The 12,468-nt window shown below is 43.4% G+C and overlaps 1 protein-coding gene across 4 annotated transcripts in view; it reads left to right on the forward strand.

Moving 5' to 3' along the window:
• Positions 1 to 12,468, forward strand: part of LOC123344059 — a 64,445-nt gene that overhangs the window by 469 nt on the left and 51,508 nt on the right. For all 4 annotated transcript variants that reach the window (XM_044979802.1, XM_044979798.1, XM_044979799.1 and 1 more), the window contains 12 exons: positions 584 to 690; positions 1,483 to 1,662; positions 2,880 to 3,088; positions 4,737 to 4,840; positions 5,411 to 5,529; positions 6,487 to 6,654; positions 7,349 to 7,551; positions 8,434 to 8,537; positions 8,959 to 9,074; positions 9,504 to 9,662; positions 10,292 to 10,491; positions 11,815 to 11,915. In XM_044979802.1, the coding sequence (XP_044835737.1) occupies positions 584 to 690; positions 1,483 to 1,662; positions 2,880 to 3,088; positions 4,737 to 4,840; positions 5,411 to 5,529; positions 6,487 to 6,654; positions 7,349 to 7,551; positions 8,434 to 8,537; positions 8,959 to 9,074; positions 9,504 to 9,662; positions 10,292 to 10,491; positions 11,815 to 11,915 (1,770 nt within the window). The remainder of the gene's footprint in view (positions 1 to 583; positions 691 to 1,482; positions 1,663 to 2,879; positions 3,089 to 4,736; positions 4,841 to 5,410; positions 5,530 to 6,486; positions 6,655 to 7,348; positions 7,552 to 8,433; positions 8,538 to 8,958; positions 9,075 to 9,503; positions 9,663 to 10,291; positions 10,492 to 11,814; positions 11,916 to 12,468) is intronic.

Here is a 12,468-nt window from a genome sequence, read left to right on the forward strand (position 1 = left end):
AGATGTATGCTACAATAAATTTGTTAGTCTCTAAGGTGCCACACGTACTCCTATTCTTTTCGTGGATACAGACTAACACGGACACTACTCTGACACTCTGTAGTGAAGCAGGAAGGACAGCTGCTCTGTAAGAGGTGCCACCTTTCCAACAATGTATTAAACCAAGATTCCCTATGCCCACCTCTGATGGCTGCCTCAAAGAAAATCAAATATCTCCTAGTGAATATAAAAACAAATCAGGGATATACCTGGCGTCTTGACCTGTTGTGAAAGTTCTCACTCACCCTGACCCCTACCGCTCTCCTATTATGGATTGTTGCCTTATTTGTTGCACTTTGGTTTTACTTAGAATGTAAGAAGTTACAGCTTAAGCAACGTATTTCCCTCTACAAACCATGCACAGCTCTGGTATATCAATAAATAATAATATTAACAATTAGGGCAACAATTTTTCTTTCTGCCATCCAGGCACTGAGTTTTCCATTTCTCTGGGACAAATGTATTTTTAAAACAAAATGTGCATACTGTGATGGAAGAAATGGATAATTCCATGAGGATCAATGGATCTGTTTTTTCCCTTTAGGCTACTCAGTGGAGTCCATCACTGAATGGATACAGACCACCTGGAGGTCATTTTTCTTTGATGCAACCCTAGAAGAAGTGAAATCTACCAATGAAAATTTTGACCCTGTATGTAAGAGCTGCACAGTCAGCATATATTGTAATTGGGGTTTATAGAAAATCTGATCATACTGCGGAAAATCCCAAAGAATTTTATCATCCAGCAGCACCACAGCCAAATTCTTCTCTCAGTAACAGTGGTGTGACGGTGGAGTAGCTCCATTGATTTCACTGTACTTGCTCTGGATTTACATCAGCGTGTGTGGGAGTAGAATTTGGCCAATATACTTTGCCCTACTGTGTATGAAGAACAAAGCAAATTATTTGCAAACGTCTTTGAATTTTGAACCAAGGTTTCTGTGGCTGTATTCACACCCTCTTAGTGTTCACTTTCCACAAAAATTCAAACAAACAGTTTATGGGCAGTTATGTTCATCAAAACAGTAAATTTTCAGTGGCTTTTGCAGATTGTTGGTAGACAGGGAACTTCAAAATTTGTAATTAAAAGTACTCACACTGGAAACCTGTCTTATGCTCATCACTCAGACAACTGTGTGACCTAGATATTCAGTCAAAGCAGCTCCAATTTTGAACTGCGACCCATCTAATAGTCAAAATGGTATCATCAGTGAATGTTTCACAAGCTCTCCCCAGGTTGAAATACAGCTCACATAAAGATCTGATGAATAATTCTGAACAATGAATGAAGTCCGGAAAATCGCAATCCATTCACAAGCAATTTGAAAAGAGAAAAACAGAATAAATTCAACGGATAATTTGTTTGCTGCATATAGCTCAGCGAGATCTAGTAGAGACAGAATATACATTCCTCTGCTAATGGCGGGTGTTCATGTTTCCTAGGCTGACCATTTGGGTTCCCTGAGAGTTGACCAGCTGATGGAGTATGTTGTGACTTCAGATGCATTATTTAATGTGACCACAATGATTCGGGTCCTGAGAAGTCTGGAGGGCAAAGACTCTGAAATAGCATTGCCTAAGATGGATGAATTCCTGACGAAGTTCAATTTGGCTATTACACAGGTACTTAGGATTTCACCAAGAAGGAACCTTTCTCCCCCTCTTTCTCTATGTCCTTCCCTTTTTCTCTCAAGCCTCATGTCACTGATGCTTACTCTAGTGAGAAAGGCTGGTGACATCTCCTTCTAGAGCAGTGGTTCTTAAACTTGGGTCGCTGCTTGTTCAGGGAAGCCCCTGGCAGGCCGGGCCAGTTTGTTTACCTGCCACGTCGGCAGGTTCAACTGATCGCGGCTCCCACTGGCCACGGTTCGCCGCTCCAGGCCAATGGGGGCTACATGAAGCAGCGCAGGCCAAGGGATGAGCCCTTCTGCATCATCTATGGGAGGTTGTTAGAATGCAACGTGAAGTTCATTCCCTGTGCAAGTATCACTTCTCCTGAAACCATGGAGGAGATCGGTTTTGATCTATAGGATGGTGATACAGATTGCTTTGCAGTTGATACAAGGATAAGCAGCCATCCCATAAAATGGCATCCCTTTTAACTCCTGTTTATTCCCAAGGGTCAAACCAGGCTGGAGCACAGGAGTGAGTGGGGAGAAGTTTGCCCACTCTTCAGACCTCAGTGTTTGCATCATGTTTTGTTACCAGCCTCACAACTATTGTGCGTAGCCCTCTCTAGTGGAGAACAAGGAACATTCCTTAAAAGACATCTACACGAGACATCTCATAGCTCTCTCCACTTTTCACCTCTTAGTCGTTCCCGTGGGCTCAGGGGTGACAGCCCTGGAATGTGTCTCAGAGAAGGAGCACTGGATCTAGACTCAGCAGAATAATTTAGCTTTAACTGCAAAGAAAACTCTGAGGAGGGTGGCCCAAGAGGTTGCAAGAGAGCAAAGGGAAATGGAGCAGGAATTTTCAGTGAGGAATGAAATCTCCTGACAGTGAGATCTCAGACTGGAATAGTCTGCCCAAGGGAAGCAGTGGAAGTCCCCAGGCTATGATCATTTAAGGCTAGGCTGGTACAAGGACTTAATAATAGAAAGCAATCCAATTAGAGGGACTAAAAGGTCTTTTCTACCTCTAGTTTCTATGGCTGATGCTTAAGGGATTTAAGCACCTAACTGAAAGACAATGAGAGTTAGGCACCTAACTCAGTTATGCCCCTTTGAAAGTCCCTGCTTGTGATTCTTTGTAAACAACCTGCTCAGACACTCATTGAAGAAAACTATATTCTCTTTCAGAATAATACCACATGCATAACATGCATTTCTTCCCCACAGCAGAACATCGTGGGCGTGCAAAACACTGAAGTGAGGCAAGAAATGCTGACAACACTTTTTACCGACCTGTCTAAACATTTTTACAAGTTCACTGACCTGGATTATGAGGTCTGGTTCCTGGAGAAGTTAAAATTCCTCCTGCCTAGTATGAACGCAGACCTGCTCGCGTTAATACCTGTAGATGTCAGCTTCCGATCCTACACTGCCATGTAAGTATCCCCTGCATCGGCATGTTCCATCACAGGCTCCTGCTTGGGAAAAATTCCCGTTCACCAGGAATCAGAAGGGAGCTGCACATGCTGAAATCCGGGACTTACTTTCCAAGTGGCCGTTGAGTGTTGGCATTTCAAATAAATTTTAAAAAAATTCTTTTATCTTTAGAATGAGAAAAATTTAGGCAGAGATTTAAAGAAAGGGCAGAAAACAAAAGGAAGAAAACAGTTAATGTCGTCTCAAGTGGCTGGACAGCACTGGTCTGCAGCAGGGCCGACAAGATGGGGAGAAGCTGGTACAAATTACCGGGGCCCTGGGTCCGGCTTCCCTGGCTTCGTCGGCCCTGTTTAGCCAGTCCGCCCTTGCTGGAGGGCCGGAAAGTTTCTGTGTGTGTGTGTGTGTGTGTGTGTGTGTGTGTGTGTGTGTGTGTGTGAGAGAGAGAGAGAGAGAGAGAGAGAGCGATTCCACACTTCTCTATCTACAGATACATCTTGTATTTTTGACTTCTCAGCACAAACCTGTGCTGCAGCATTCTAGGCATTCCTATTCATTCCCATAATGCTCCTTCCCCGCTTGTTCTCTGCTCTGCGTTGGAGTACAATACCTTGATTACACTTGGTGCTTACCAAATGTGCCAGTGCTTATAAATCCTCCAGGGTAGATTGGCAGTGACCCTGGAGGTTTTTCGCCTTCCTCCGAAGCATGGGGCAGGGGTCGCTTGCTGGTGGATTATCTGCTACTTGAAGTCTTTAAATCATGATTTGGAGCATTCAACAGCAGAGTCAAGGGAGAGAATTAGTTCAGGAGTGGGTGGATCGGCTTATGTGGCCTGCATCTTGCAGGAGGTCAGACTAGATGATCATAATGGTCCCTTCTGATTTTGAATTCTATGATTCTATGAAATCCCATAAATTCTGAATTCCTATTATGATTATTCAGTATTTGTATTACTAGGGTTACCAGATAGCAACTGTGAAAAAAAGGGACAGGGAGTGGGGGGTGATAGGCGCCTATATAAGAAAAAGTCCCCAAAAATGGGATGGTCCCTTTAAAAACAGGACGGATGGTCACCTTATGTATGGCTATTTGTATTCCAGTAGCACCGACAGCATTAGAGACCCCCATCAAGGCCCTATGTCTTGTGTCATGTAGGAGGCCACATTAGATGATCCTTGTTATTAGTATATGTTATATGTATTGTGGTAGCACCTAGGAGCCTGAGCCACGATGAGGATCCCGTTGCTCTACAGACTGTACAATCATAACAATAGATAGGCCTTGCCACAAATTGCTTACACGATGGTCCCTTATGGCCTTTGACTGTATGAGTTCAGGACTCAGGGCCCCATTGTTCAGTACGTACATATCATGGGAAGTCCTAATGAGTTTACAATCTAACTGGCATCTAGGCTGCTTCTAAGGCCGATTCTTCATTGTCCTGCACCCTAGGCAAACATCCACCAATGTGGATGTATAACACTACCACTCTGATTGGATAGTGGTTCGTCTTTCAGGTCCTCTGCCTATGGATGAACTGGTTACAACGAAGGCATTACCGAATGTAGTTATTTTTCCCCTTTGCAAAGTCCCTATTACATACTTAAAATGTGGATCAATGATTTCTTATTTCTTGATTCCTTGCAGCGTCCGAAGCCTGGACAACATCTTCTCAGTGTTTTCACAACAGACTTCACACGACATATACAATTTAATCCAAAAAATCCTGGAACATCAACTTAATGCTTCAGGTACCAGTCTGCTACTTTGTGGCAATGGCCTACAGATATCTTCTGTAGAAACCTTTTGTTATGACACAATGCTGAAAAGCTCTCCCAACCTTCTGTCACTTGCTTGGGTCGGAAAGGAATTTCTCCCCCACCTCAGTGCACAGTGCAGAGAAAGTGGCCAGGTGCATTATGGTCATTAGGTTTTGTAGTCTGTGTTTTGCCCTGTGTCTAAAATATCTCATATTGTCATGATTCTGAAATATATTCCAGCACTCCCCCCAGCCTCCTACTCAGCAGGCAGCAATCCCTGTCAGCGCCCCCAACTTACAGGTATCCTCCCCTATCCTCAAACACAGCCCCAGCAACCACCAGAAGCCCTGCACCATCACCATCCCATAGCAACCAAAATTCTCCCACTGTTTCTTCCTGTGACCCAAATCCCACAATCCTCTGCTGCCCTATAGCGGGTCACACAGGACAAGTTTTCAGCCATGTCACTGACCAAAAAAAGTTGAGCGCCACTGCTGTGTATTGTGTCTTTTCACTAACTATTTCTCTCTGTCTTTTCTTGATTCCATGGTGCTTTCGCAGAGAAGGTATTTCCGGGATCGTACAGCAGCAGCCAAAGTTTCCTGCAGCTCATCTTCTATCAGTTCAGACATTTTGCTAACTACACCCAACTCCTCACCTTTTACAAGGACTTTAATGGAGTAGGTATATGGAAAGGGTCTGGATAAAGTAGTTTGGTTTCCAAGAGGAGAATCCCATATTTCTACTTGATTTCTGGAAAACAAGGGTCCATAAGTCAGCAATAATAGGAATCTTAGTATACCAAAGAGAGCCATGTCCCAGTTCAGGTCCAAACAAATCCAAACATTTTCAGTGAGTCAATAGAGTTTGGTCAACTTTTCTGATTTTTATGTTTCATTGGTCCCTTTGCACTTCTTGGTTGTGTCTCTGTAAACAGAAAGACCATAAGTTAAGCTATTTGCATGGTGTTTCTGATTTAGTCACATGCAGGAATGGCTGGAAATATCATGAAAGAATTAGTACTTAGGAGGTTTCTAGATCCAAAATACATGGAAAAAGCTTGAAAATTTTGGATGAGTTTCCAGACTGAACCTCCAGACGCTGTTATGCTCATCCATAATTATTCCCAATGGAGTTTTGTGGCAATAAAAGTCTGAAAGATTAGTTGCAGTTTTTTTATGCTGAAATGCAATTAAGGATTCTCCTATATCTGGTACCTGCATAATAAATCTGGTGTTTAGTACATTCATGTCTAGGGCACTGTGCAAACCCCTGGAACTCACTGCCACATCATATTATGGAAAAAATAGCATAGTGAGTTTTGTTTTAAAAAGTTAATTATATGAATATGAACGGCTATTACACCAGTTAGCTAGAATAATTGGTGTGATATTTCTCAGCCTCAAGTGGGTGGACACAAACTGATCACCCACTGGGATGGTTAAGACAAAAGTCTGCCATGGTACGGTATTGCATAAGGGATACATTCTGGTGGCTTTATGTCTTCTTCCGAAGCGTCTGCAGTCACTAGCTGAGATAGCACAGTGGACTATGTGGCGCCCGGAAAGCAGCTGTTATGGCTACAAGAAGCAATGGACAAACCAACAGCTTCTAAGACTATATTTTTCCTCCATCAGTATGATGTTCTTGACCTGCTTTCTGCCGGACAAATGGGGGAGATGATGGTAGTGACGAATGCTGTTAAAAACGAACGCTCTGCTGTCCAGATCCTGGTGGAACTAGAAACACGCACCTTTGCTGAAATGACCGAATTCATAATGGAATTTAATTCTGTGGCAGAACAGGTACTGGAAATGATGCTATCCTAGAGGGGTGGCCTCCAGTTATAAATCCCAGCACTTAACATGGACCCAAACGCTCACCCTTACAATGGTTTAATCCCAGTGTCCTAGACCATTGCTATAGGTACTCCAGGCATGGGGGGCAGGGTGAAGAGAAATATCCGGACTAGGGGGGAAATGATGTATGCAGCAGTTTACTTTTCTGTACAGATACATCCACCTGTTTACAGACTGTGCTGTATACATCCTACCATTTTAGTTAGGTTATTTATTTTCGTTTTCTAGTGTCCTTCAAAAATAATTTTAAAACCTTTAAATCTTCATGTTTCTTTCTTGTTTGGGATATTATTTCGAACTTTGATTTGCTGGACTCATCTGGGAATTTACCTCTGCAGAAGAAGAATCACATAAAACTCTAGTTAAATTTAATTATATAGGACGGAACTAACAAAATGATTTTTTTTTAGCTGAAAAACTTAAATAAGAACACCATTCAAAGAAGGTATTTATCCCGGGATTACATTAGATTAAACAATTGTAGATTCCATATTAAAACACAGTGGTTTTCTTGCATTCTGCATCCCACATAGAAAAATCTCTCTCCTATATTTGAGTCTCATTTATTTGCTTGATGCAATCATTAGGGTAATTGCAAAAGCCATAAGTGCTCCTTATCATATGTTTGGCTCTGTTGCAGAAGCATCTCGTTGTCCTACCCAATCCCTGGATTCGTGACTTAGCCTTCGAGACTATATTCAAGTCGTTCCAATTCAGCACCTTCACGGCGGACCAGTACGCCTTCTGGTTTGGCTCTCAGCTCCAGCTATTCCTGCCGGCTATAAATGCCCAGTACCTACAGCTCCTCCCCTTGGATATAGACTGTCAGTCTCATCAAAATCTGTGAGTCTCTCTCTGCCCAAGTAATGCCTCCTTTGCTCTCTAGAGAATTTGGATATTTCTATATAAGATGCTTGGCATCTGAGCACTTCACAATCTTTAAGGTATTTATGCAGGAGATGTTTGTGCAGTGAATTTTGCGATGTAGATTTCTGCCAGTAAAAGGCGCCGGCATGAACCCACTGAGCCATTCATTTCAGCCCCAGCTGTAGAAGAATGAGGGAGGATCGTACGGTGGTTAGGATGCCAGCATGGGACTCAGGAGACGGGTGTCCAATACCCTACTCCTGCACAGCCTTGCTGTGCGACCTGGGGCAAGCCCTTCTGGGCCTGATATAGAATGGGGGTGACAGCACTTCACAGGGGCGATGTGAGGATAAATACAATACAGCTCGTGAGGCATTCCCTTCTCCTGGTAACGGGGGCCATAGAAGTACCTCACATTGATAGATAAGATGTGTGTTTTATAATTAAGAAGGGTTGATACAGAAACGGGTGTCCCACGTCAGACCAACGTACTTAATGCTTGGAGATCCTGTCCGCCTGTTGGTATACAAGACACTAGGTGGTAGAGTTCACCTTCAAAAAGGAGCTTCATCCGTGGCCAATCAGCTTTGACCGATGCTATGATCTCACTCTGGAAAGTGTGACTTTTTAGTGCAAAATGTCTGACAATGAAAGATGGAACATCCTGCCAACAATGTCATCTGGAGACCTAAATGCCTGACTTTTCTCTGTGTTTAGAGGTAGCAGAATTTTCCCCAAATATTTCAGCTTAAAAGTTCTCTATGCAACTGTTTTACTTTTTCTGCAGGGAAAGAATTCTGTGCTAATAACGTTGGGACCATATTCCACTTATGTTCTTTTTTGATGTGTTTGATTCAGGGTGCAAGCACTGGACAAGGTGTATAATCATTACACAGAAGAGCAGCAAAAAGCCATCCATGGCAGGATATTCAGATTTCTAGAGTCTTATCGTAATACCCAAGGTAAACACACAACAAGGTTTTATACCACAGGGTAAAATGCTCTCTTTTTCCTCCACTGCAGAAATTCAAAATTTGTGCTTGGCACGTACCTCCCAGACTGTATGGTCTTCCCAAATCAAAAACCCTCTCTCAAGCAAAGATTTTCCCCTGAAGAGGGAGACATACCAGAGGTCTATACGTCCACTAGGAACTTTGCTATTGCAGTCAAATTTACATGGAAGGTGTTCAGATGCTATGGTGATGGGCAGCAACATAAATGCCCAAGACACATAGAAACTGAGGCTCTGAAACTTACTCAGGCAAACCTCCTATTGAAATGAACCTCTGATGTTTGTCTTGAAAAATTCTGTTTCCAAGCTAACTGCCAGTTTGGTAAATTGCTGAGTGGAATTACCAGACAAAGAGCTTTATCATCTTTTAGGTGGCACGTGTTCCCCAGATGCAAACAGCAGCCTATGGATAATCAACAACTATGGACGTTTCAGCGCCTATGCCAATATGGCGGAGTTTTCCTCACTCAATCCCAAATTTGATGAGGTAGGTCACATATTTAAAGTTGCTGCCTCACAGTCTTGTTTGTCTCTATGGAAATATAATAGAGCTAGATGCATGTGTAAGTTCCTGTCATGACTTTAATACTTATTTATTAGGCCAAAAGTAAAACTGGATTAAAAAAGGATTGGATAAGGTCATGGAAGATAGGTCCATCAATGGCTATTAGACAAGATGGTCTGGGATGCAACCTCATGCTCTGGATATCCCTAAGCCTCTGGTTGCCAGATGATGGGACTGGACAACAGGGGATGGATCACTCGATGATTGCCCTGTTCTGATCATTGCCTCTGAAGCACTTGGCATTGGCCAGTGTCAGAAGACAGGACACTGGGCTAGACGGACCTTTGGTCTGACCCAGCATGTCAGTTCTGATGTTCTTAAATATACAGGCATTTTTGTGTTTCTTTTTAGCTGTCGGCTGTGTCAGAGTTGTCACCAGAACAGCTGGCCCAGTTAACAACGGCAACAGGAGCCCTGGCTGATCAGACTATTGTCATCAAGATCATGAACAATCTGAACACGTCATCAGATCTTGCTAAATTCTTTGACACACTGAATGCCATTGCTTCGGTAAGTGTTCCTCGCCGTACTCTGAAGCGCTTTCCACCTGGTCATGGCTGCCGCTAGCCCTCACTTCCTCCACCCTTGCAGCATTACTGGAGAAGACCCTTCAGCATTGTTGAGAGTGTTTCTGATGTCAGAACAGGCAGACCTGACTAGAAATAAGGGGGGCCTATCCCGATGTCCTCACTCAGATAGCAATAGGAGATTTGTCCGAGTAAGGACAGCAAGGTTGATCCCTTGAGGGCTCTTCCTTCAAGTCTCAGTGTTGCAGCAATCTTTAGGAGTTCCTCCTAGCCAGTAACCTGTTCCTTCTCCTCATCGGCTCTTGTGTTCAGCTGCATCAGGGCGCCAGTGGGAGAGAGTTCAGTATGGGTCAGGGAGAGCACATGCAGAAAGTCTGCAGTGCTAATAGATCTTTTCATGAGCAAATATTGTGCACCATTTTCAAGCTCTCTTCCTTTTATTTGATCCCAATTCCCATTTGCCCCACCGTAGGCCTGTTGTTTACTGCCCATGCCTGAGACACGAGATATGAAACAATCCAGATTAATGTTTTAGCCCATGCATGTATGAAGCTTCTGCCTCTAAATGAGAACGGTAAGGCGCGAGTAATGAAAGGCATTCTTGTTTTGCAGACAGAGCTTCAGAGCAGCATGCATGCACATCTCATTTTAAGCACCGCCTTCCAAAAAATTGCAGCTGGCTTTCCAAACTTCAAAAGCAGTGACTTTGCCTACTGGTTCCAAGCTGCTTTGCAAAATGTGCTGCATACAGTGAACGAGACCATCATTGCAGAGATCCCACTCTCTATATCATGTGACTCTTACCAGCAAATGTGAGTCTTCCATCCTACGTGTGTCTAGTGATAATTGTCCATTTCTATTTACTGATGATGAACTTCTCCTCACATGCCATGTAGAGTTTCCTTGGCTGCATTTTATTTGTTACAGACAAAAAACATATGCTTAATAGAGGTGGCCTTCTAATGGAGGTGGAGTAGAATGGTGATCTGTAAGGTTTTGAGATATCTTGGGACTATTTCTTAAGTCAAGAGGTTACCTGATAAGGGTAGTCTCCTGTACAGGTTTCACAATAATATACAGAGTTGGTTGGCAATTTTCCGATGGAACAGTTTTCCCATCAGAAAATGCTGATTCAACAAAATTGGAATTTTTGCATAATGTATCCATTTTGTTAAATTTTTTCATGCGCTATTACTGAAAACCCTTAGTTCTGAAAAGGTTCAAACACTCCATTTTGAGAAGGTTGAAAAATGTCATTGAGACTTTTATGTTAATTAATCAATAAATATAGAATAGGTGTCAAAGCGATAAAGTCAAAACTCACCGTTTCAATAAAGGCTGTTTCGATGATTTCAAAATTAAATATTTCAGATTTTCATCTCCCAATAAATGTTGACGTTTCGTCTCAATTCAGGAGGAAAGGAAATGGCCAAAGGTTGGCATTTCCCAGAGCATGGAAAGTCCGTCTCCTGACCTGCTCGGCTAACAATGTACCAGAGAGAGGCGTGAGCCAGTGGGCTAAACGCTGAGCATTCTGAGCTCTGATCTTCCTCCTAAGGTGGGATTCCCAGCTCACCTAGATGTACCTGCACTAGCCGTGCTGGAGCCAGCACCTACAAATAGCAGAGATTCCCCAGTGACGTGGGCAGCTGCTCAGGCTGGCCGCCCAAGTACATTCCAGCCTGCCCCACTGGCGACGTGCTCTGGTGGCTAGCCTGAGCCGCTGCCCATGCCGCCATGCACTGCTATTTATAGGCACTAGCTTGCGTACAACTAGTGTGGGAAAGTCTCTGTGAGCTGGGAATCACACCTCACAGCGCAAATGTGGGCGTACCCTAAGAGGGAATATGTCCAGTGTTGAGTGCAGGACCTGGGGAGTCAAAACTCCTGGGTTCTATTCTTGAGTCCATTGCTGACTTCTTGTGAAATGGGGATGATCCCTCCCGTAGCTCACACAGGGGTCATGAGACTTTAGAATTAGTGTTTATAAAGTGCTTTGAATTCCTTAGATGAAAGACGCTACAGAAAAGCAAGCACTGTAATTCTTCCAAGTGTCACATGAGAATGCACCCGTCCATGGCCTCTGGGATATTATTTTACATTTCCTGTGTATTTTTCCTTCTCCTCTCATGCAGGTTGAAGGGTTTCAATAACATCTACACCAACATACCTGCAGGAAACGCCCCAAGTGTGTTTGGATTCTGCAGAGCTTTCCTGGCCTCAAAAGTCAAGTCAGGTAATTGGCAATGATGAGAGTCTTAATTAGTGAAATGTTCTTTGAAAGCCGACTAGGACAGGGTGGGCTTGTGACACAGCAAAAGTGCTCGTTATCCTTCTGGGTGACACTAAAGGAAACTGAAGCTTGTTTTATACATTCTGATTATTACACAAATACTGCAACCTTTTCCTTCCACTGATGGAAGGTTTGTAATTTCTCCTGGGTTTTACAGGGCATGATGACCCATTCATAGGCTTTAATCCCTGCCAGCAACAAAATGAGGCTGGTGTAGATTGCTACAGACATATGGGGCCAAATCCAGAGTGTAAGCGCCGTCTTTTACTATGTGTTTGTACAGCACCTTGCACGATGGGGCCCTGATCTGACCAAGACTTCTAGCTACTGCAGCAATACAAATAAATACTACTACTACTACAAGCGTTGGTTTCTGTGACAGTGTGAATGCAGAACTCTGCTGCCCACACTGGAGTCACTCTGGATTTGCATTAGAGAGAGAAGAATTTGGATCATAATAATAGGCATTACACTTCTTGCGCAACATTCACGGTTC

This window comes from Mauremys mutica, chromosome 11, assembly GCF_020497125.1.
Source record: "Mauremys mutica isolate MM-2020 ecotype Southern chromosome 11, ASM2049712v1, whole genome shotgun sequence".
In the NCBI taxonomy this organism is placed as follows: domain Eukaryota; kingdom Metazoa; phylum Chordata; order Testudines; family Geoemydidae; genus Mauremys; species Mauremys mutica.